This window comes from Panthera leo, chromosome E2 (genome assembly GCF_018350215.1).
Source record: "Panthera leo isolate Ple1 chromosome E2, P.leo_Ple1_pat1.1, whole genome shotgun sequence".
In the NCBI taxonomy this organism is placed as follows: Eukaryota; Metazoa; Chordata; class Mammalia; order Carnivora; family Felidae; genus Panthera; species Panthera leo.
Window position 1 is genome coordinate 10,464,971 of NC_056693.1, and position 24,582 is coordinate 10,489,552.

The 24,582-nt window shown below is 57.6% G+C and overlaps 2 protein-coding genes across 6 annotated transcripts in view; one reads left to right on the forward strand and one right to left on the reverse strand.

The window, feature by feature from the left end:
• On the reverse strand, nt 1–10,361 carry LOC122207710 (fukutin related protein). 2 transcript variants are annotated; one of them, XM_042917895.1, is made up of 3 exons: nt 10,328–10,361; nt 8,675–8,732; nt 1–3,311 (listed from the first exon to the last, which is right to left on the reverse strand). In XM_042917895.1, exon 3 carries the CDS (start codon nt 3,270–3,272, stop codon nt 1,785–1,787), a length of 1,488 nt encoding a protein of 495 aa, XP_042773829.1. In that variant the 5' UTR covers nt 3,273–3,311; nt 8,675–8,732; nt 10,328–10,361; the 3' UTR covers nt 1–1,784. The 2 variants fall into 2 exon arrangements, with proteins under 2 accessions (XP_042773829.1, XP_042773830.1); XM_042917896.1 differs by lacking the exon at nt 10,328–10,361 and adding an exon at nt 9,546–9,752.
• The window catches only part of STRN4 (striatin 4), a 26,516-nt gene continuing 11,926 nt past the window's right edge, over nt 9,993–24,582 (forward strand). For 3 of the 4 annotated variants that reach the window (XM_042917891.1, XM_042917892.1, XM_042917893.1), the window contains exons 1-6: nt 9,993–10,274; nt 17,701–17,804; nt 18,332–18,405; nt 19,437–19,515; nt 22,327–22,524; nt 24,435–24,576. In XM_042917891.1, coding sequence (XP_042773825.1) covers nt 9,993–10,274; nt 17,701–17,804; nt 18,332–18,405; nt 19,437–19,515; nt 22,327–22,524; nt 24,435–24,576 — 879 coding nt within the window. Of the gene's footprint in view, nt 10,275–16,742; nt 16,856–17,700; nt 17,805–18,331; nt 18,406–19,436; nt 19,516–22,326; nt 22,525–24,434; nt 24,577–24,582 lie in introns of those variants that run through there. The other variant, XM_042917894.1, reaches the window with a different exon arrangement.

Here is a 24,582-nt window from a genome sequence, read left to right on the forward strand (position 1 = left end):
AAATCACACCAACAATTTCTAAATAAGTTTCTAAATAAAACAAAATCATTGCAACGATTAAGAACGATGTGAGCTTCAGCTTATGTTCCTGGCAAACAACTTAAAGAAATATGTATATAGAGAGGGATCGTTTCCATTCTTTAGAGAATCAAAAAGAAATATTTAAATAGACGGATGCATACATTAACTTATATATTAATTTATATTACTGTGCCTGTTACAAAAGGTTTTAGACATCACACATCCTTCACGAATGCCCTGTGGCGCATTTCAAAACCGCATGTGACAAGAGACGATGTTTTATTAGGTGGAGACGCCCTGCATATTATGGGACGTCTCCATCCCTGGGCCGTGGCTCTGGAGAGCCAGGAGCACCCCGTGATCACCCCAAATCATCCCCGTATGTTTCCCAAACGCTCCACGGAAACCCAACAGTCTCGGGGCCATTTGCGGGTTCAGTGGCTAAAAACAGAGGCTGTGTTCTAAGAAGTCAGGCTTTGGACATCTGAGTCTCAGGAGACTGGGACAAATTCGCATTCGTCTTCCCTCTTGCTGGCCTGTGAGGTCTCCTCCTCCAAGGGCTTCATGTGTCTGCAATGACATCGATCCCCCACACCCGACCTATAGGTTCAGGGAGGCCGTGACTTGCCTAAGATGACCAGGAAAATCAGTGGCCAAGCCAGGAGCCAACCCCAGCCTTGATTCCTGACCCCTTTACCACTCAAGTGCCACCCAGCACCCAGTCACCTCCATTTCTTAGGTGCAAAGCAGAGTTTCGGAGAGGCAGAGCGGTACCACAGAGAGGGGCATAGTATCCAACTTCTGTGTGGGCTCCAGACTGACTGCCTGGGTTCAAGTCCCTGCTCGGTCACTTCCCAAGCTGTCTGACCTTGGGCAAATGGCTTTACCATTCTAGCCTCAGTTTGCTCTCCCGTAAAATGGAAATAATAGCAGCTCTCACCTCAGGACCTGGGGGTGAGACATAAATCAGTGAATCTGTGTGAAATACTGAGAAGGATGCCTGGCACACGGTATGTGCTGGGTAATGTGAGTTATGACGACTGTTAATCCGGCCTTGCCGTGGGCTAACAGGTGCAGAGAGCTGAAATCATGAGGTAACACCGTTAACATGGAGTGGGGCCGGCATCCAGGACCCGGTTCTTAACCATAGCTGCAGCTCAGGGCTCTGAGCCTGTTCCCTCCTCTGGAAGAGGAGGTCAAGAGCAGCATGCACCTCCCGGGGCTCCCGAAGGGCGATAGTTCTCCGGTGCTGCAAGACACAGGGGACTAGAGAGGCCTAAGACTCAAGAGTCAGGAAAGCTACAGAACCACGGAGGGGACAGGCTTACCGGCGCCTTGGCCCCACAGCAGGACAACGGCGCCCTCTGGTGGCGGAAGCAGCCCCAGCAACCAAGTGCCCCACGGACTGTGAGCTGGACAGAGGGCGCTCATTGAATCCCGGAAGAAACTGAGGCACAGAGAAGCTGGGACAGTCGCCCGGGCCCACCTAAGTCGCAAGTGGTAGAGCTGGGGTTTTGGTCGCGGCAGTCCAGCCCAGAACCCACACGCTTTCCTCTTTACAAAAACTGTCCGTGCTCTGAATAAAGCCCACGCTCTCGGAAATCTTGGGCAGCGTAGGTCCTCGACGTCCGGGCCTGTGCTGGGCCCTGCAGGGCAGCTGGGCATCGCCGGCCCGCCCACCAAACGCCAGCGGCGCCAAAGCAAAGGCCAGCTCCCCGCGCCTGAGCGTTCTTCTCCCGACCCCAGGAGCGGCCGCTGGAGCCTCAGCCGCTTCCCGCCAAACTCAGGAGTGACGGGTTGGGGTACTCGGGGTTCTCGATGACCCCGGGGCCGAACTTGAGCTCCAGGAAGCGACGGTAGTTGTTAGGCGCCTGCGCCACGAAGCCAGCGAAGGGCAGGGGCACGAGAGGCTGCAGGAAGTGTTCGGGGAACTCGACATCCTGCCGGTGGTCCAGCCACGTGTCCTTGGTCATGACCCCGTTGCGGGGGTAGAAAGGCCACAGGTCCACGTGCAGATGGTTGCTCTCGCTGTACTGCACGCGGAAGAAGTCGCCCTCCACGGCCTTCTCCCACACGAAGCCGCGCTCGTCCACCACCGAGCCCGCCTCGGCGCCGCGCAGCTGCTCGCAGTTGCCCACGTCCTCCAGGTAGATGCCCAGGTCCACGTCGTAGTCCCACGGGATGATGTCCCCGTGGCGGGCGGCCCCCAGCAGCGAGCCGCCCTCCAGCCAGTAGCGCACGCCCGCCGCCTCCAGCACGCCCACCACGTAGCGGGCGGTCTCGCGCAGCGCGCGCAGGCAGCACGGCGGCGTCCAGCGCTGCTCGTACAGGTAGGCCGGCGTGTCGCCCACCACCGTCCCGAAGCAGCGCGGCGTCTCCTTGCCGCAGCCGAACCACTCGAGCCGCCCGCCCTCCCCGCTCACCAGGCGGATGCCCAGCGCGCGCAGCAGCGCCGCCCGCCGCGCGCGCCCCTCGCGCTCCGCCTTCCAGCGCGCGTGGGCCGTGGCCAGCGGGGGCAGGCGCGCCGCGCCGAACGGCAGGTCCAGCAGCCGCACGGCCCAGCCGCGGAGCGCCGTCTGCAGGAAGAGGCCGGTGCCCACCGGCCGGGCCAGGGGCGCCGACAGGTTGAAGAGGTCGCGGGCGCGCAGGAGCACCACGGCGTCTCCGTCCAGGGCGTCGCAGCGGGGCGCGGACGGGGCGGGGCCGTAGCGGGCGGTCCACTCGCGCAGGCTGACGTTCAGGGCCAGGCAGCGGGCGGGGTTGGCGGAGGCGACGGGGGCGGCCACCAGGCGTGCGCCTCCGGCCCGGAGCACCTCCACCATGTGCTCCAGCTGGCCCGGCACCTCGGCCCTAGCCCCGTCGGGCACCAGGGCCACGAACTCGGTGGCTACATAGGTCTCGGGGCGCGAGGCGGCGGCGGGCCGGTCCAGGGCGGGCTGGAGTAGCGCCAGACGAACGTTGGGAACCCGGGGCAGGGCCAGGGGTGGGTAGGGGAGCGTGTCGGCGGCCACCACCACCGGCTGGGCTGCGTCCTGTTGCAGGAAGGAGTCCACCAGCTCTGGCACCGCGTTGTCGAAGGCCTCGAACTCGCGCACCAGGACGGTGACGCGGGGGCCGGCGGCAGCTCCACGGCGGGGACCCCGGGCCCGGGAGTTCCTGGGCTGGTGCTGTAGCCACGAGACATAGAAGAGGACCAGGAGGTTGAGCGTGATGGCGGCTGCCAGGACAGCCTGGCAGCGGGTGAGCCGCATGGGGCCAAAGTCGGGCCCTAGCTGGGCCTCCAGGGCATCCTGGGGAGGGAGAATGAAAGGGGAGGCTGGAGCTGGTTGTCAGAAACCTCCTCACCAGACCTCCTTAATCCTCAGCATTGCCCTTCTCTCCCAGCCCTTTCTCTGTGTAGTGTCAGCTCTGACTTGCCCTCCTCCAGGAAGCCCTCTCTGACTTCCCATCCACCCCCCTCTGGGCTCCTTCAGCTCCTTGGGTTCTCCCACCCTAGTCCACCACTCTACGTCATTACTGCGTGGGGACAGGTCTGCATCCTCCCACTGGATCGTGAGACCCATGAGGGCCCGCCCTGAGCTGGTCTCGATCACTGCTGGGTCCCACGTTCCACCCAGCACGGGACCTGGTGCTTAGCAAGTTTTTATCAAGTGATTCACCTTCCCTTCTTCCTTGTTCAATCCCACCTATTCCTTATCCTTTTCTTTGTCGACCTCTCATTCTGTTTTGGGTTCGATTAGAAATGCCCAACTCCATCCCCGAGCCCAGGCTGCACCTTCTGCTCCACCCAGGAAGCCCCTCCTGATCTCTCTCTCCTGTCCCTCTCACACCCTGTCCGGGCTGCAGGGGGAGGCTGCAGCATGGGCACCGAGCCCCTCCCCCACCGTCCCCTTCTCACTTCCTCAACTCCTGTGCCATCTGGTCATCTGATGGTCGGCCAGATTGGTTTGGTTTTGCAAGAAAAGCTAGAAATGTTTTCTTAAATCAGAATTATCCCAATTTTTAATACTGCCTACTCATTAAATTAAACAACCACCACGGACTGGATCACACTCCTAGAAACATAGGGGCGCCTGCCTGGCTCGGTCCATTAAGCATCAGACTCTTGATTTCGGCTCAGGTCATGATCTCACGGTTCATGGGCTCGAGTCCCACATCCGGCTCTGTGCTGTCAGCACAGAGCCTGCTTGGTGTTCTGTCTCTTCTCTCTCTCTGCCCCTCCTCCGTGCTCGCTCTCTCTCAAAATAAATAAACTTAACAAACAAATTCCTAGAGCCAGAAAGTAGAAAGGTGGTTGCCAGGGGCCGTGAGGAGGGTGAAATGGAGTTGTTTAATGGGTATAGATTTCCAGTTTTGCAAGATTGAGAAAGTTCTGGAAACTGCACAATAATGTCGAATATATACAACACTACTGAACTATGCGCTTAAGAATTGTTTAGATGAAGGGTGCCTGGGTGGCTCAGTCGGTTAAGCGTCCGACTTCGGCTCAGGTGTCGAGCTCTGTGCTGACAGCTCAGAGCCCAGAGCCTGCTTCGGATTCTGTGTCTCCCTCTCTCTCTGCCCCTCCCTTGCTCATGCTCTGTCTCTCTCTGTCTCTCAAAAACAAATAAATGTAAAAAATGAAAAAAAATTGTTTAGATGATAAATTTTGCTTTGTGTATTTTATTACAACTCAAAATTTTTTTTTAATGTTTACTTTTGAGAGAGAGCGCGAACAGGGCAGGGGCAGAGAGAGAGGGAGACATAGAATCTGAATCAGGCTCCGGGCTCTGAGCTGTCTGCACAGAGCCCGACGTGGGGTTCCAACTCAGGAACTGTGAGATCGCGACCTGAGCTGAAGTCGGATGCTTCACCGACTGAGCCACCCAGGGGCCCCCACAACTAAAAATTTTTTAAATGTTTGTTTGTTGAGAGAGCATGAGCAGGGGAGGGACAGAGACAGAGACAGGCAATCCCAAGCAGGCTCTTGCTGTCAGCACAGAGCCTGACAGGGGGCTTGAACTCACGAAGCATGAGATCACGACCTGAGCCGAAATCAAGAGTCAGCCACTTAACAGACGGAGTCACCCAGGTCCCCCTAGAATTTTTTTTTTTTTTTTTTTTTTTTTTTTTTTAAGGGGAGTGGGACAGCCCAAAAGAGGCTGGGGAGGTAGGGCACGCCCACTCTTCATTCATTGGCCGCACTCCTAGGCAACCTCCAGGTGGCGCTGTCTCCCTGTGCCCCGCACAACTTTGAAGCTCTGGCTGGTCTCCGGCACAGGAGTAAATACTCAGAATGTTTTTCCACGAGGGATTTCCATGGGTTTCTACTCCTCCCGGGAAGGGTGACATCAGAGACTCAGCTAATCTTCCCACCCACCTAAATACTTCTGACCAAAGCTCCCCCTTGGGCCCGGGTCCACCCAGATCTCCCCTCAGCCTCCCCGGTCTCCTTTTTTTTTTTTTTTTTTTTTAATGTTTTTATTTATTTTTGAGACGGAGCGAGCATGTGTGAAGCGGAGGAGGGGCAGAGAGAGGGAGACTGAGGATCTGAAGCGGGCTCTGTACTGACAGCAGAGAGCCTGATGTGGGCCTTGAACCCTCAAATGCAAGATCATGACGTGAACTCAACCGACTGAGCCACCCAGGCCCCCTTCCCTGGTCTCCTGACTAAATCCCCTCCTCGTGGCAGCCAGAGAGGTTTTCATAAAGCACAAACCTGACCTCTCCCTCCCTGGTCCGAACCTGCCATGGCTCTTCCGTAACCCGAGGAGAAAGTTTAAGTTTCTTACAACGTTCCACGAGCTCTTGGGTGACCTGTCCCTTGCTGGCCCACCGGGTCCAGCCCCGTCTCCTGCCATGTGTCAGACTCTGTGCCTAAGCCACCTTGGCCTTCGTCTCAAACAGATCTTATTTCTAAGCCTTTGGACATTCTGTTCCTTCTGCTTCTCCTCCCAAACACCCCTCCTCCCCATGCCTCTTTTCTCCTGGAGAACGCCTACTTAAGCTTTAGGCCTCAGCTCTGATGGCTCCTCCCCCAGGAAGCCCTCCCCGAACCCCAGGCTGGGTCAGAAGTCCTCCCTGGGCCCCCCATGCCTCAGGTTCCTGAAGCCAAACTCTGCACTATGTGGCCTGAGTCTTTCTGCCTCTTCCCTCTCTATCTCCTACCGGGAATAGGCTCCTATCTCTCTTCACCCATCCCAGGCCGGTTTCCCCTTCTCTGACCCATCTCGGCTGACACTTAAGAATCCAAGTTGCACTTTGAGAGCAACTTTTATTTTTGTGTTTATTTTTTGATAGAGAGAGAGAGAGAGGGGATCTAAAGTGCGCTCTGCACTGATGGCAGAGAACCTGATGCGGGGCTTGAACTCACAAACTCTGAGATCGTGACCTGAGCCAAAGTCGGACACTTAATTGACTGAGCCACCGAGGCGCCCTAACAACTTAAGTTTTAGAACCTTGGAATTGCCTTCTGGATCTTAGATTGATTCTTCCTTCCTTCAGTCCCTCCCTCTGTTTGTGGAACTCCTACAACGTGCCAGGCACTGTCTGAGGCACTGGGGACACAGCAGTGGACACATGGCACACAAAGACAGACAGCAACCCTGACCTCACATTACTGGGGGGGGGTGGGGGGGTGGGGGAGGAGACTTTGGAACCACAGAATCTTCGGGGTCTTAAAAATCTTAGACGCTTAGGGGCACCTGGGTGGCGCAGTCAGTTAAGCGTCCGACTTCAGCCAGGTCACGATCTCACGGTCCGTGAGTTCGAGCCCCGCGTCGGGCTCTGGGCTGATGGCTCGGAGCCTGGAGCCTGTTTCCGATTCTGTGTCTCCCTCTCTCTCTGTCCCTCCCCCGTTCATGCTCTGTCTCTCTCTGTCCCAAAAATAAAATAAACGTTGAAAAAAAAAAAAAAAAATTAAAAAAAAAAAAAAAATCTTAGACGCTTAGAGCTTATGTACATAGAAGCACAGGAGAGACCACGGATAGTTTCGGAACCTTCTGAAGATTCTAAAAAGAGACCATCATCCTGCTCTGCCCGCATCTCCCAACAGTCTGTTCCCCACTCAGCGCCCAGAGGCATCCTGTTAAAACTCAAATTAGATCCCGTCCTGCGTCTGCTCAGACCCTTCTGTGGCCCACAACTCACTCAAGGGAAAAGCCGAGTCTTTACCGGGGCCCCCTGGGCTCTGTCTAATCCTGCACCCCCTCCCACTCTTAGCTCCAGCCGCGCTCGCCGCCGAACACCGGCGTTCAAATACATCCGGGACACCACGGCCAAAGATCAGCTGCTCCTTCTGCCCGGAAGCTCATCCCCAGGTCTCCACATGGCTCCTCCCTCCTGGCCTTCGGGCCTCTCCTCAAATGTCACCTGTCCAGTGAGCCCTCTCTTTGGCTTTTCTTTCTCAAAATGCATCTCCCCGTCACCCACGTATTTCGTGCGCCCCACCCATCCCTGCGTTTTCTCCCCTCATCGTTATCACGTAGATTTCACTTATTATTTTGTTCCCTGATGTATACTCAGGGCACAGCTCGGTGCCTGACACATAGCAGGTGCTTAAGAAGTTTGTGTGGCACCAATGACTGAGTCTAGGTGTTCAGATGGGGAACGTGGGGCTCAGAGATAGAAACCATGGAGAACTCAGGTCTCTACTTCTCAGGCCCTGGCTCTTGGAATGCTCTGTCTGGCTGACTCTAGGCCCCAAGGTGCCCAGCCGGACAGAGGACAGAAATGGGGTCCTCAGAGACCAGTGAGTATGACAGACGAGCAAGCGAAGGCACCAGAGAAGAAAGAGAAAGGAATCATCCAGCCCCCTGACTAGGTTGCTCTTGGCTTCCCCAACTATGAGGGCTCAAATCTCCTTTATCGAGGCAAAGTGGATGAAATGATGATTTTGAAGGTGCGAATGTTCTTTCTCTGAGTCCCATCAGGATGATACTATCAACGATTCTAGCCAATCGTGATTCGCCAGGCCCCTTTCTAAGCACTTTACACATAGGAACTTGTTTGCTCTTCAAGTTCTGATCACATTTAGAGATGAGGAAAACTGCAGCACAGAGAAGCGAAGTCACTCGTTCAAGGTCACACAGCTGGGAGATGGTGGACCCAGATGTGACTCCCAAGCCTGGCGAGTTTTGTCCAGGGTCTTTGTCCAGTTTATTGTTTTCAACCAATAAACTCTGCTATCCCTCTCGGGTCCACTCAAGACAGCCCAGCTCTCTGTCCACCCTCAGCGAACATTCTGCAGGTGCTTTCAAAGCTGAATATGGCATATTCCGTACTTTAACCCATTAACTCTTCTGGGGACTCGGAAAGATCAAGGCAGTCACTGGGCAGGCCCTCCAGAGGTAAGCAGACAAAAACCACACTCACAACTTACAGATAGGTCAGGAGACCAGCAGGGGGTGTGGCAGAGGAAAGGGGGTCAGGGAAGGAGAGGACAGTGAAGAGGAGACTTTGTGTCTCTCCGTGCCCATCAAACAAGTGTCCGTGGATCCAGATTCCCTTCAGGCCTAGGTTCACCCGGCCTGAGCTCTGATCTGGACTGAGTCTTAGCTGCTGCATCTGCGGGGTGCGAATGTGGCAGGCGAAGAAAATGAGCGATATGTAGGAACGGCTTTGGGGAGAAGGGCGATTTCCACCTGAGTGCTGGTGACACTGTGGGACTTCTTACCTCCTAGGCTGCGGTGGGAGCTCCCGGTGGGCGGTTCCAGACCAGCTCAAATGCACCACTGAGGGAACAAGGACCAGAAAACCCCAAATCAGCCAATTTTGCACAAGAGAGTACGGCTTCATCTTACCTACAGAAGTGGCAGCGAGAAGGTCAGAGAATCCTTTTTCTTGAAGTTCCATAAGCTCAGGCACCGCCTGGAGTGTCTCAGGAGTGGGTGGGAAGCATGTCACTTACCACAGCGACCTATAACCATCCCTTTCTTATGAATGTGTCCAGAGAGGTGGGGCTAGAAGTGACCAGAGCTGTTACCGTGACAACGCCTTCCCTAGACACACTCCATCCTGAGACACAATCCTAAAACATCCCCTGCCTTGGTGGGCCTGGTTCCTAGGGTCCCTGGAAGGGGGGGGTGGGGGGGGTGGGAGGTGGGGCTGCTCTTGTTACCATAGTAACCAGGGCTTGACCTTGCCCGTCTCCACCTCCTGGTCCAGGCCCTGTAACCATAGCAACTAGTCCTCCGCAGAGCATCTTCTCCTCTAAATAAAAACACCTGGTTGGTTTGGGCCACAGGCCTCCCACGACGAGAAAGAGGGGGGGAGCCGGTTACCATGGTAATGCCAGCTGGGCGGCTAGGGGGAGGGGTTGGGAAAGAGGTGTTCTCTCAGCAGTGTCCTTGGGGCTGGGGTCCTTGCTACCTGAGTGCTAGGTGAGGTTGCCATAGTAACCGAATGAGGGTGGGGGCAGAAGGACCACCAGGGGCTTAGGTTACCTTAGCAACCTTCCCCAAGTCCAGTGACAGGGCAGGTTTGGGAATTCATAACTACAAAGGGGGAGGGTTCCAGACCGCGGAAGGGTTACCATGACTACCGACCCCGGCCAGGAATCAGAGAGGTTGGGGCCATCGCAGAAATCACCCTTGGTGGTCGCCCTTTCTCTCTGACACTGTTTGTCCAGGAGAGTGGCATTTGGGTCTGGAGGGGGTTAGAATCTTTCTTTGGGGCGAAGGGGCAGGAAACGGCCCCTCCCAAAGTCCTGCTTTTCCTAGGGGCGCCCCTCGCGCTGGGCCTGGGTCTCTCGAGCTTTCCTCGAGGTGCGCGCTTCCGTCCCGCCCCCTCCCGCCCACCCGCGCGCGCGCGCGCGCTTTCGGGGTCGACCCGGGTGGGCGAGGCGCGCGCCGGGCCTCGTTCCCATCACCGGCCCCCCCGGCCCCCGCCAAGCGCGCGCGCGGGCGGTGCGCGCGCGGGGGGTGGGGGGGGGGGGGTCCGGCCGCGCAGGCGCGCGAGGCACAGCGGGCGCGCGGGCCGGCCCCGGGGCCTCCATGATGGAGGAGCGAGCGGCCGCCGCGGTCGCCGCCGCCGCCTCCTCCTGCCGCCCGCTCGGCTCCGGCGCGGGCCCCGGCCCGACGGGGGCGGCCCCGGCCTCTGCCGCTGCCCCGGGGCCCGGCCCGGCCGGTAAGGGAGGCGGCGGCGGAGGCAGCCCGGGGCCTTCAGCGGGGCCCGAGCCCCTGAGCCTGCCCGGGATCCTGCACTTTATCCAGCACGAGTGGGCGCGCTTCGAAGCGGAGAAGGCCCGCTGGGAGGCCGAGCGCGCCGAGCTGCAGGTGAGCGCCGCCCCGGGACCCCCGACCCCCCGCCCGGCCCGGCCCGGCCTCACCCGCCGCCGCCGCCGCCGCCATCTTGGAGCAATGGCCGCCGGGACGGCCGGGGGGGCGGGAGGGGACCGCGACCGGCCCGGAGACCGAGAGAGGGGCCGTCCGAGGGGGCTCCTGAGGCACCCGGCGGCTCGAGGCGGGAGGGGGCGGGAGAGCCCGACCGGGGCCGGCCGAGAGGAGGCGCGCAGGGCATCGGACCCGGCTGCGAGCGGGAGTGGGAGCGAGCGGACCGGCAGACGGGTTCCCGGGAGAGGGGCCTCGGGCCCTGAGGGGAGCCCAGGAGAACTGAGCGGAGGGTGGTGGGAGGAGTTGGGGGGGGGGGTTCTTGTTGGGAGTGGGCGGAAGCCCGAAGGGTGCCCCGGGGTTCCCACCTCCGTCCCCGACCAGGTGAGGGTTGGAGGTGGAGCCTGATGGGGTTTGGAGGGGAGAGAGCGGAGGTCGGGGGGGGGGGGGGGGGGGACGTGGGAGCCGCCGAGGGCCAGAGTGGAACGAGCGGGGAACCGGCCTGCGTAGGAAGAGGAAGTCAGGGAGCCTGGGACGGGGTGTGTTTCGGATTGTTTGGACGGTGGAGGCGAAACGAAAAGACGGCTGTATGCGGACTCGGGATGAGAGGAGAGCCTCGAGGGGTCCAGGAGGAAGATGTGTGCCCTTCCCTCTCAGGAGGGAACTTTGGGGAGGCCTGGCCTGTGTGGCTGAACAGTGCAGGGAGGCGTCCCCGGGGACAGAAGCATGGACAGGGCCAGGACTTGCCCTGGGAGCCTGTATGGAAGAGCTGCGGAGCGGAAACTCTAGTTTTGGGAGTGAGTGGGTGTGGGGGAGGGGGCGGGAGGAGGGGGGGTTTGAGACGGGAGGTGTGTGCAGATGTCCGGCGGAGAACCCTGGACTGGAGGGCGCTGGCGTCCAACGTGGAGATAAGGGGACCTGGGACGGGGACAGGGGGGAGGAGTCCAGGGGCACCTGGAAGATGGCAGGGGGCGCATTTTTGCACAGCGGGTAGACAGCATAGAAGAAGCATCTCAGAAGGACCCCGGGTGGAGGTATGTTTGTGGAAGTTTCCAGGGAGAGGACCCCATGGTTTGTGGAGTCGTTTGGGAGAGGGATGTGCCCAGGGATGATGTTTGGGAGAGCTTGAGGAATTGGCCCGGGTTACGTGACCTTGAGAAGTGCGGGTCCGCTCGCTGAGCGCTCCGCAGAGCGGAGCTGGGGCGGCAGAGTTGTGGGGATATGAAGGAATCCGGGGATGGGCAGCAAGGATTCTGAGGGTTCCTGGGCTGGGGTAGAATTAGCAGGAGCCGGTGCCTACTTCTGGCCGCCCATCTCTCTCCTTCCGGCTCACTGTTTTCCCGTCCAGTGGCTGTGGGGACCCAAATAACTGATTGGAATTCTGTCCAGAGGATGAATAAAGAGAGCGTTCCGCAATTCTCCCACCCCTAGGGAGGGATCTTAGCTGTGTGGTAGCTGGGGCTCGGCACTGAGGTGGGAGAGGAATCCTTATGTAAGCACCCCTCACTTTTGGGTTTGATTCTCAGTTTCCGGAGCTCTTCCCCAGCCTACATCTCTCATCAGATCTCAATACCCCATTATGTAGACAGGGCCAGGGTCATTGCCCTCATTCAGCTTACTGCGAAACTGATGCCAGCTGCTGTTTAGTGAGCACATAGGAGGTGCCAGGCCTGTATGAAGCACTTTAGCTGGAGACATGGTATCTTTTAATCCTTGCAGCATTCAGCAAGGGTAGGTAATAGCATTACCCCCACCACCCTATTTGAGAAAAGAATCCCAAAAGGAAAGGGAGGCTCTAGGACACTCAGTGATTGATCTAGGATCACAGCCTGTGGGTGGAAGGGCTGGTCTATGGGCTTTTAAAAGCACATGCTCTGTACCTCTCTGCTGTCCAGTACAGATGAGGAAACTGTTCCCAGGAAGCCCAGTGGCCTCCTCGGGATCATCCAAACAGTCATAGGCAGACCTGGGATTGCATTTTGGTCTCTGGGACCGCATGCGGGTGCACCCTACGGCACCCACCCTACCACTGTCCCGTATTTGTGACAAACGAGAGAAGAGTTCTGTTTATTCCCTCCCTCAGTGGCTCTTGGCAGGAACTCACGGACAGGACCCATTTAGGCTCTCCCAGGTCTAGGCTGCGGCGTTAACTTACTTTGTACTTTTGTTTGCTGTTTGTTCCATCCCGTTAGTAAAAGCGCACAGATCTCAGGAGTGTTTGCGTGTGTGTATATGCACGTATATAAGTGTGTACTTACGAGTGAGAGGGGAAAGTCCCCCTCTTGTCCTTTCCCTGCTCTCCCCTGAAACTGTTACTGCTGTGAAAGTAGTTCAGCTCTGCCCTGTGTGATATGCAAGGTCTATTACACGTATCGTTTTGTGACTTTTTTCACAGTCTCTGTGTCTTGATGTTCCTTTCCTATCAGCACAGAGAGCGCTCTTGTTACTTTTGATAACTACGTTGGGCTGGATGTTTGCACCATTCCTCCTTTAGATGACCTTGTGGACAGGTTTTAGCCTGTTTCCAGTTTTTCCTTCAGAAATGGCGGCGGTGACTATCTTTGCAGGGCAGGTGGATGGGATGATAGAATAGATACGCTTATGAGACGGTGATGGGTTCTGCCAGGTTACCCCGCGGTCACACCCCCAATAGCAGCACCTTTTTTTTGCATACCTGTGCCCGGAACACTTACCGCTTGCTTACAGAAGTGTGACTTCTCCCTCCCGTGAGGTCCTTTAAGGCCTGTGCTGTGTCAGACTTTTGCGAGGAGCCCTGAATGCCTTTTCTCCAGATAGCTGAGCTACAGCTGCTCCTGGCACAGGACCTGCTGAGCATCAGTGTGCGCTAGACGAGGCAGCCCCTCGTGTGGTCCTGCCAGGAGGCACCCAAGGATTGGAGCAGGGAGGTGGCACGGATGTGGTCTGACGAGACGCAGGACTTTGTCAGGTGGGGGATTCTGAGAGGCAGGCAGCGCGGTTCCTGCCCTTCAGAAACTTCCAGGCTAACAGAGGAGGCGGGTGTGCACAGGAGGCTGCAGAGAACCGTGTACACGTTCACACGCAAGCTGGGTACTTGATGGGGTGCCTCTGCTTGAAGCACAGTGATCGTTTCAAGAAAGCATAAAATATTTTAATGAAAACGTAAGTTGAAGTCGCAAATATTTGTGTTTTGTAGATAACGTGTGTTGCGAATTTAGGGTAAGTCGACTCAGGGTAAAGTAAGCACGAGTGGTCACATACAAACCCTATCGCTTATCGACCCATGGCACCTCTGGGGAGGGGAGCTGCTTGAGGACAGGAGGAACCTCTCAGGGGACTCTCAGCTGGATGCCCACTTAGGAGCAGCGAGGGGGAGAAGTGGGGAGTGTGGCAGCAGGGAAGGTGTGGAACTGGCCGCTCCCCACTTCCAGCCTCACTAGGGGCTCCGACGGATGGGGGGGGGGGCGTGTCCTCCCTGCGAGGAGCCCGTGCAGCTTGGGAAGGAGGAGTGCAGGAGACACAGGGCTAGGTGGGTCCAGAAGGGGAGCACACAGGACGGGGGGCTGGGACAGGAAGCCGGGCACCAGCTCCTGGGAGGATTGAGATGCTGAGGCTCCCGGGAAGCCTTTTCCGCGCTGCCTGGCTGGAAAGGGGGAGCAGCCGCAGGAGAGGTGGCAGCCGAGTTTGGGCACGGATCTGGGGTGGGGGAGGGGGTGTTCTAACAGTCGGGCCAGAGGGAGTGGCAGTGGGTGGATGTGGTGGGTAGAGAAACTTCCAGATCCTGGGCTTACCTGCCGGCCTACCACGGCACTCGGGTAGGACAGACAGCACTGGCTGCCGGCATTTTCAGAGGTAGGAGGGACTGGCCCCTGACACTTCCCCTTTCCATGGGATTCCGTTGAGTTGGTTCGGGGCTTCAACCACATGTTTGTGGTTCTCTCTCTCCTCCCTTTGCCAGAGGAACTGGGGAAGGGACAGCGGAGCAGAGTGGGCTGAGCCAGGTTCTTACACCATAATTAGGACTTGACGTGGTGGTAACAAGGAGATACAGGGGCCAGGCTGAGCACGTGTGAGGGTCTGGCACGTTCTTGACTTCCCTTTCTCCCCCCACAGACTGAGGTCACCTGTGTCATCAGTCCTGCCTCCTTAGCACCTCAGATCCACTAACCCAGCACCCCCATCTAGTCTGAGCCACTGTCATTTCTCCCTGGCGTTTCTGGGACTGCCTCCTGTGACTGGCCTTCAGTTGTGTGGGCATGCCCCTCCCCCCAGACCATCAGTTCAGTTCTCCACAGTATAGCTGGAATTACCTTTGTAACATGCACTGATCCCATCTCTCCTTTGTTTGAAACCTTTCCATGGCTTCCCCTGTGCTCTTAGGACAACCTACGAACCCTAGCTTGGTCTGCGGTCCTTTCTCGGGCCTACAAGCCTCTCTGCCTTTCTTCACGAACCCCGTTGCACATTCTGATGTGGCCACACTGGCCTCAATTTATGACCCCACCAGCGGGATACAAGTGTGCCTGTGTCCCCGGTTCTTGGCCAGTCCAGGCATTACTTAGCATGTACGTGCTCAGTTCTCAGCTAACCTGAGGGCGAGACCTGGTCCCTAGAGCAGGACAGAGGTGACAGTTGGCTTGTGGGCACAGATCTTGTCTCTGCCCTCTTCCAGCAGCCACTCTACTCCCCTGGCTGACTTCTGACAGCCTTCGGGTCTTGGCTGAACTGTGCATCTTGACCCCAGAAACGGGTTGGGCGTCCCTTGTCCCATAACACCCTTTGCTTCCTCACCGTGGCCCCAGTCAAATCGTGTGTCGGTTGTCGATGCTCCTGCCTGTCTCCTGTGCTGCACTGGGAGCTCTGTGGGGCCAGGAACCACTCAGACGAATGCCTCATGCAGGACCTGGCTGTCACAGGCTGTCACAGGTGCTGGATGTTGGAATGAATGGAGGCTCTCAGCAGGCTGTACTGGCCCTGGGAACCAGAACACTCGCTGTGGAGGCCACAGAGGGTAGGGAGGACGGTGAGGAGGTAACTCAGGGCTTGTGTTTGGTGATCGACCTTTTCTTCTCCACCTCTCTCCCCCACCTTCTAAAATAGACGGGACAGGGCAGACTTGGGTGACCGAGAAGATACACAAAGGACAGACATTTCAGACTTCCAAGATGGTGATCCCACGAGAGTCCGCCTGTCTAGCCTTAGATATTTACGTATGTATGTGTTGATTTAACGTTTGTTTACTTTTGAGAGAGACAGAGTGTGAGCAGGAGAGGGGTGGAGAGAGGGAGACACAGAATCTGAAGCAGGCTCCGGGCTCTGAGCTGTCAGCACAGAGCCTGATGTGGGGCCCGAACCCGTGAACCGTGAGATCACGACCTGAGCCGGAGTTGGATGCTCAATAGACTGAGCCACCCAGGCGCCCCTGTGTTAATTTAAAACGTAGAGCGAAAACAGTGTTCACAAGGGCGGGGTGGGGAGTCCCATTCCTTCAATGGACGGAGGATTTTTTCCCCCCATAGTGTGTCTGGTGACATATAGCGATCTGTTTGTTATTTGTCCCCTCCCCTCTGTAACACACGTCTCCTCGTGTTTAGTGCTGTTCTCTGTCTGTAGCTGTATCTGATACTTGGTTGGAGCTCAGTAGGTATTGGTGTCAACGGGTGAGCACGTGAAACCCTTGTTTTATGTCAATGCACATACATCCTTTTTTATTCTCTCAGAAAGAAGCCTACGTTGCACTTACAGCTGTAGGCTAGCTACATCCCTGGAAGTGGACCTGTCGGGACAAAGGGAATGTGCGTTTGACATTTGTATAAACATGGCCAAATTGCCCTCCAGGAAGGGTGCGTCGATTTATGACCCCACCAGCGGAATATGAGCGTGCCTGTTTCCCTGGTTCTCAGCCAGTGCCGGGCATTACTTAGCACCTGCTCAGTTCTCAGCTAACCTGAGGGAAAGACCTGGTCCCTGGAGCCCGACAGAGGCGATAGTTGGCTTGTGGGCATGGGCTGTGCTGCACTGCCAAGTGCACAGGGCAGATAGGTCATGGCCCTTGGAGCCCCAAGGAGAGGGAGAGCCGTGGGGGGCGGGCGTCCGAGAGGCTACTGAAACTTACAGTCCTGGAGCAGGGCTTTGAGAACGGTCATGGCCTGGAAGAGGGGTCTGTGGCCAGACCCGGGGCTTCTGGTGGAGTCACTGACGTCCTCCAGCAAGCACGTGGTGTTTGGGGAACGGCTGCGAAGACGACGCAGCCGCCTGTGGGGCAGGAGGCCTGTAAGCCACAGACCTCTCCGCTCAGTGGGGCTTGGGTCTCAGAGGGCTTTTCACTCCCTTAAGGAGCTGGGCCCATTTCAGCGTTGCGGAAGAACGGACAGGGAGAATAAAAATAATAGGTAGGAGCTGGCATTTATTAGCCCTTCTTCTGTGCTAGGCCTCGGACTGAGAAGAACTTAACACATGAGGGGCAGGCACTCTCGTGAGCCCCATTTTCTAGAAGGGGAAATGGAGGCTCAGAGAAGGCCGGTGACCTGCCTAAGATCATGCAGCAAGTAAGTGGCCGAGCCCGGCCTGGAGCTCAGGCTGTCCCAGCCTGTCACAGTGGAGCACTTGGGGAGAAGCCAGGGTTGAGCCCTGCTCTCAGGGCTTTGGCACAGGACTTCTGGAACATGGTCAGGGGCCAGGATCCTGCCTCGAAGGCCGTTGGCCCAGTGTCTCCAAAAGACCTGTTGACAGACCAGAGCAGACTGGGGTAGCCCATGCCAGCAGACGGTGTGAAGTGGTTGGCAGGGGCCCTGGGTCATGTCTGTGGCATGTCTCGCTCACCCTGGGCAGACTCCGGTGGGACGCGTGGTCCCCACGGTGGGGGTTGGGTGGTAAAGCTTTTGCATTGGAGCGGGAGCTGAGCTGAGCCACCCACTCTTGTCCCTAAGCTCCAGAAGTAGCTTCCTACGCCTCCCAGAGACAGATGCTCTGGTAGAAATAGTGAGACGCCACCTCCACCAGCACTGTAGGGGACAGCACCTGCCTTAGGGTGGGGGAGAAGGAGCCCGGGGCTCCTCATGCCTACCTCCCCCGCCTTCGTCCCCGGTCCGGCTTCTCCCCCAAAGGCAGGGGCCACGTTAGGCCCGAGCTGGCCCCATTTTAATTGCAAGGGTTAAAGACTCCTCCTCAGCTCTTTCACGGTGGGTCACATGGCAGGGGACTCTGGAAACAGATCCAGCATGCCCTGTCGCTGCTCCATTGAACCCTGGCTCGGGGCCTTCACGCCTGAGGAAGTGGCTGCTGCATGTCATTGTGGGGGTAGGGGCTGGCGCTGACTGTCCCTGTGTGAGCGAGGGACGCACATCAGTGAGCCTGAGCCCTGCTGCCTTCCCGTTCCCTCCTATCCCCCCAGGCTCAGGTAGCCTTCCTCCAGGGAGAAAGGAAAGGGCAAGAGAACCTCAAGACAGACCTGGTGCGACGGATCAAGATGTTGGAGTATGCGCTGAAGCAGGAAAGGTGAGCCCTGCTGCCCTGGAATCCTGCCTTCTGAAGTCAGGCCCGGATGGAGGCTCAGGAGGCCGGCCGCTTGCCTTCCGGCTGAGGGAGGTTTGGAGCCTGGCATTCTCTTCCCCATCGCCCACCGCCGTGTGGTTCCAGTGGGGGGGACAGAAGAGGGCGCCGTAGGTGGAGTTCAGGATAACGGCTGCTAACGGTTTTCATAGTGGCGGCGGCCCCTGCCCGATGCTCACCGCCTCGTTCCCCTTCCTCCCGCCTAATGGGTCCAGGTGAGGCTTCCAGAGGGTGAGGACTTCTTCGGGGTCTCCTGGAGCCGGGGTGGCTCCCCCGTCTGCCTGACTCCGAAGAGTGGGTCCCTCTCAACGCCGCGTGTGGTGCCTCTCCCACCAGCGCTGCTTCCTGAAGGCCGGGGTGGGGGCGGTAGGAGAGTGGGCTGGGGGGACCCTGGAATCTGGGGCGCCTGAGGTGAGTGCTGGCCCAGTCCGCTCTTCTGCATCTGTCCTCCAGTAATCATTTTGCTCTTTTAGGGCCAAGTATCACAAGTTGAAGTTCGGGACGGACCTGAACCAGGGGGAGAAGAAGCCAGAACTGGCAGAACAAGGTACCCACCGTCAGATCCACCCTACTTGCGCCCCCCGTTCCCAACAACCCTGAACGTGACGTTGTGGCGCAGAGTGGGGTCGCCTCTTTCTTACTTCGCTCCACAGGAAGCAGACTTGGCCGAGTGGGGGGCTGGGGAGGGCTTGAACCTCACTCTCAGCGCCCCTCTTCGTGGGCTGCTCTGCAGGGCCCCAGAGTGGGGAGGGTGGTGGATAGCGAGGTGGAGAGTGAGGAAGGCCTGTCCTGCCTGCCATCCCTCCGTGAAACCGACAGACAGTGTCCCTAATGTTCTAAGCTCCCTGGAAGAGGGCTCTGTTCACCAACAGGTAAGGAGGGCAGGTGTGCCAGGTAGAGGGACGCGTGTACAGAAGCACGACGATGTGGAGGAGGGTGTGTTAGGGGACAGGGAGTTACTGGGTGAGACTGGCACAAGTGGTGTGGGGGTAGTGGAGGCGACCAGCTGGGCGACCCAGCAAGGCCTTCGGTGCCGCGTGAACAGCGATGCTGTTATTTATGTCAGACCCCGCCTACCAGGACAGGAGCTCCACAGGGCAGGGGTCTTGGTCACTGATGTCACCCAGGTGCCCAGTCAGGAGCCTGGTTGATGCCGAGTGAGTAGTTAATAAAATAAACAGACGGTCTCATTTAATCCTCACGAGGATCCCGAGAGGTAGGTGCTACCGTTATTAACTGATTTTCTCAGAAGAGGAAACTGAGGCTCAGAGATGTAAAGCAGCCTGCTCAGTGGCACACAGCCGGAACATGGCAGAACCGGATTTGAAGTACAGAGCCTGCTCTATATACGCTCTCCGAACAGGATCGGATTCCCATGTAGGAAAATAACAAGGAGAGTAGAGGGCGTGGAGGGGAGAGGGTAGTAGGTTTCAGACGCCGTCAGGTAGGGACTCAATAGGACCTGTGACAGTGACCCGATAGTGACTCATTAGGGCTTGAGGATGAGGAAGGGGGAGGAGGTGATGGGTACGTGACAGCACCCCAAGACAGCCTGTCTCCTTTGTCTCCACTCTCCAGTTTCCAATGGCCCCATGGAGTCGGTCACCCTGGAGAACAGCCCGCTGGTGTGGAAGGAGGGGCGCCAGCTTCTCCGACAGTGAGTGTGCACGGCAGGGGTGCCGGGCTGGGGTAGGCAGAGGGACGTGTTTGGCTTGGGAGATAAACTTGAAGACTCCACAGTCCTTCCTGTCCCCGCTGGGCGGTTGGAGGACATCGAACTGTCCTTGCTGGATCCTTGCTGGCCTGTCGTGCTGTGGGCGGAGGCTGGCCTGGAGGGAAGACTTGGTTGCAGGAGGCAGACATGGGGGACCTTTGCTCTTGAGAAGTGACCCCAGAGGCCTCTGGTTTTTAAAAAAGGGGGTATTTTATTATTAAAGAGGTTTGTGTTTTTTTATTTTTGTTTTTTGAAGAAGTGACTTTTTTTTAGGCTTCTTTATTTTGAGAGAGAGAGAAAGAGAGCATAGGAGAGACAAAGAGGAGGAGAGAGAGGATCCCAATCTGTCAGAGCAGAACCCGATGCAGGGCTCGAACTCATGAACTGTGAGATCATGACCTGAGCCGAAACAGAGTCGGATGCCCAACCGACCGCGCCACCCAGGCACCCCATGTCCCTGATTTCCTTAAGCTAAATATCTGGAAGCACATTGCTAGCTTCCGGTGTGTGCAGTCACAGAAGAATGGTTGTAACACGCAGCACCTGCCAGGCGCCTGTTATGTGCCTGGCGCTGTGCTGAATGTCGCGCTCACGTTGATTCCTCGCGAGACTTCCTGTGCGGTAAGCTCCTAGCGTTCCCCTAACAGCATGGGTGCGGAGAGGGCGTGTGTTTGCATAAGACGACAGCGCCATCAAATGGAGGGTCCGAGAGGTGATCTTGGGGGTCCACCCCCAGAGCCCAGCTTCTTCACCACTGTGCTTCCCTGCCTCTCCCCTGCGGGGGTAGGGGGACCTCGGACATAGGCAGGCACTCTAGATGACACGGCAGGTGAAGGCAGGTGTGCTCCAGTGTGTGAGGGGCAGTCTCAGGGGTCCCCGAGGGACAAGGTCATGGTGAACGTAAAAGACTTCTTGAGGAGCCACCAGAGGACCAGCGAGGGACTCGTCTCGTATCTTTTAAAGCCACAGATACCCACAATTGATTTTTCCCCCTATTTTTAACTTTTAGACTAGTCCCAGCTAGTTTCCATTTTTTTTAATTACAGAAGTAATAAAAACTAATTTGTCAAAGTGAGTAGAGTAAGTTGTAAAGGTTTATTTCACATCTCGAATCCCTTGTTCTGAAGATTGAAAGTCACTGCTGTTGAGTTTAGTGTGTCTGTCTCTTTCCAGGCCTTGTGGGGGGCATACTTCAGATACGTTTGTGTGTGATCTCATACTCTTGCACCCATCGACGCTTTTGTTGTTGTTCGTTTATTTTTGAGAGAGAGACACAGAGCGTGAGCAGGGGAAGGGCAGAGAGAGGGAGACACAGACTCCGAAGCAGGCTCCAGGCTCCGAGCTGTCAGCCCAGAGCCCGACACGGGACTCGAACTCAAACGAACTGTGAGATTGTGACCTGAGCCGAAGTCGGACGCTCAACTGACTGAGCCACCCAGACGCCCCTAACACTTTTTAAAAAAACGTTTATTTATTTATTTGGAGAGAGGGAGAGATAGAGATGGAGCAGCGGAGGGGCCCAGGCAGAGGGAGCCCGAGAATCCCAAGCAGGCTCCACACTGTCAGTTCAGAGCCTGACTCATGGCTTGATCTCGTGAACCGTGAGGTCCTGGCCTGAGCCAAAGTCGGGACACTTAACTGAGCCACCCGGGCGCCCCAACACTTTTTTTTTTTTTTAAACTGAATTATACGGGTCACGTAACTTATTTCGTGAAACCGTTTCCTGTGGCCGTCTTGGCACTCTGCCTCCTTTATTTTCTGCCTAGCGTCCCCATCAGTCATTTGCGGCCCTGGTCCTCTGCAGCGGACATGTTGCTTGGCCCCTGCGTTTTGGCTCTTACGTACAACATCCTGGCAAGCATCTGTGTGGCCGCATTATGCCTGTGTATAAAGGCTTCTCCTGGAAATAGACTTGAAAGTGAAACAGCGGGGCCAGGGTATGCTTATTTAAAATACTGGTGTGCCGGGGCGCCTGTGTGGTGCAGTATGTTGAGCATCCGACACTTGATCTCGGCTCAGGTCATGATCTCACGGTTCTTGAGTTTGAGCCCCACATCGGGTTCTGCACTGATGGTGTGGAGCCTGCTTGGGATTCTGTCTCTCCCTCTCTGCCCCTCCCCTGCTTGTATGTGTGTGTTCCATCTCTCTCTCTCTCTCCCTCTCTCTCAAAATAAGCCTAAAAAAAAGGAAATCTAAAATACTGGTGTAGAGGTGCCTGGGGGGCTCAGTCGGTTGAGCACCCGACTTCGGCCCAGGTCACGATCTCCCGGTCCATGGGTTTGGAGCCCCACGTCGGACTCTGTGCTGACAGCTCAGAATGAACCTGCTTTGGATCCTGTGTCTCCCTCTCTCTGCCCTCCCCCACTCCCACTCTGCCTCTCTCAAAAATAAACAGACGTTAAAAATTTTGTTAATTAAAAAAATACCGGTGTGTAGTCTTTATTATTTTTTCCTTAACATTTATTTATTTTTGAGAGACAGAGTGGGAGAGGGGCAGAGAGAGAGAGAGGGAGACACAGAATCCGAAGCAGGCCCCCGGCTCCGGGCTGTCAGCACAGAGCCCAAGGCCGGGCTCGAACCCACGAACCGTGAGATCGTGACCTGATCTGAAGTTGGGCGCTTAACCGAATGAGCCACTCAGGCACCCCTGATGTGTGGTCTTAAGTTGCTTCTCCAAAAAGGCTGTCCCAGTTTGCAGCAGCCCCCAGAGAAGCCAGGAGACCCCTGACCCACGCCAGTGCTGTCTCCCTGCAGGTACCTGGAGGAGGTGGGCTACACGGACACCATCCTGGACATGCGGTCCAAACGCGTGCGGTCCCTACTGGGTCGCTCGTTGGAGCTCAACGGGGCCGTGGAGCCCAGCGAAGGTGGCTCCAGGGCCACGCCAGGCCCCGGGGGGCTCAGTGGCGGTGAGTCGCTGCTGGTGAAACAGATCGAAGAGCAGATCAAAAGGTGAGCCTTTGGTGAGGCCTGGCAGGTCTGTTCCTCTGTGTCCCCTCCTCCTGATGAAGGCCCATGTCAGAAAAGCCAACGGTACTCCCTTGTGCTCTGGTGGCCGCTTCCTTCCTGGAGGGTATTGTGGGTCCCTTTGCTCCAGAGCCTTCAGTGCCTTCGTTGTGGGATCCCTGGATTCTCTTCTGGGTCCCCCTGCACATACTCCCGTGGTGTCATCTTCGTGCCGATTCGCGTCACGGCTCCCGTCCGGCACGGCGCTTCTTCTGAGGCTCAGGCCTTAAACCGCTCAGCACGTGGGGCAGCAGCTGAAGGCAGAGCCTGGGTGGCACCCCCAGCCCCCGGTGGGGAGCAAAATACACGGCCACCGCCCTGGGGAGCTCTCACTTGTTCGTCGTCTCACTGGTAGTTGTTCCTCAGCATCAGTGACTTAACATTTGGTGACGTTCGGTGCTGTGCAGAAGGGGAAGAAGGAAGAGTGATAGGCAGTGGCCCTGCTTTGAATGGGTGGCGGGGGGCCTCTTCACGGGGTGACATCTGGGCAGAGAACCGCAGGACATGGAGTAAGCCGCCCACGGGAACAGCGACCGTCAGGGTCCCGAGACTTGGCACGTTGAGGAACCTGCGGCCGGGCCTGTGTGGCTGCAGGGAGTGAGCATGTGGGGCTGTGGTCTGTGGTGAGGTTGAAATCTCAGGAGTGAGATGAAATGGGGCTGTACCGGCCACGATAGGGAGTTTGGATTCTTCTCTACGGGTTGTGGGAAGCCCGTGGTTTCGAGCGTGGGTGTGACACAATCCGGTGTGCTGGCCGGCTTCGAGGAGGAAGGGCTGGAGGGCAGGAGCCGGAGCGCGGCTGGGAGCCTCCTGCGGTGTCCTGGCGAGAAGCGGAGGGCGCGCCAAGCGGCCAGCCTCTCCGTGGGTTTTCTTTTGGAAGGAGTGGATGTGGGGAGAGGAGGGAAACCGGGGGGTGGCTCTGGGGTTCGGGCCAAGCAACGGGAGCCGCGTTGGCTGCGACAGGGGAGACGAGTGGAAGGAGCGTCGGGGGGTCCATCGAGGGCGGGCGGGGTCCGCGGCCGGGCGGCCCCCAGTGCAGGTGACGCGTGGCCAGCCTGGAGCTCGGGTGGGGGTGGTGGGGGCTGGACTCCGAACTCCCCTCTAGTTCACCAGCATGCGGGCGGGGTTGGCAGGCTAGAGGCAGCAGCCGAGGAGGCTGGGCCGGTGCAGCCGTGTTGCCCAAGGAAACCCCAGAGGTGCTCTGCTGGGAGGCCGCACACCATGCGGCCAGGACGCGGTGCCGGATTTGGCAGCCCGGAGGAAAGATCTGTCCTCCGGGCAGTGACCGTAGACCTGGGCAGTTGACAGGAACTCTCCGGAGCATTGGCCCCGTGGCCATAAAGGAGGATGTTTGTGTTCATCTGAACTTTGAATTCCACCCACTTTTCTACCCTGGAGTCAGGTTTGGGCAAATAACCCTTTTGTTAAAACCCGTTATCCGCTTGGAGGCATCCGACGGTTGGCCAGGAGTGGAAATGGGAGGCCATCTGTCAGTCGGGAGGGTGCAGGTGCGTTGACGGCTGGGCCGCCCACGGGGCCCCGGGCGTTTTCAGAGTGACCGGTTCCTCTTTCCCGCCGGGCGCGTCTGCCGCTTGCCTGATCCGCGCCTGTGGTTTGCCCGGGCCGTGGGAACAGGGGCTGCTGAGTCAGCGACACTCCCTCGGCCCACTCTCCTGACCCGGCACTTGAAGGTGTCGGGGTGGGGTGAGTGTCTGTTGGTCAGAGGCTGCGATTGGAGCCCCGCGTGTGATCATGGTGGTTTCAGCCCCCTTGAGCGCCGGGGCCAGGCTCTGGCCGCCTCTGAGCTTCGCCACCTGGCGGGACTAATGCCCCCCCTGCCCCCCTGTCGTGGGCAGGAACGCGGCAGGCAAAGATGGCAAAGAGCGCCTGGGCGGCTCGGTGCTGGAGCAGATCCCCTTCCTGCAGAGCTGTGAGGACGAGGACAGTGACGAGGACGACGAGTTGGACAGTGTGCAGCACAAGAAACAGCGGGTGAAGGTGCGC

Bases quoted from the DNA above. Each gene is read 5' to 3' on its own strand.
- LOC122207710 (XM_042917895.1), bottom strand. From the start codon at position 3,272: ATGCGGCTCACCCGCTGCCAGGCTGTCCTGGCAGCCGCCATCACGCTC.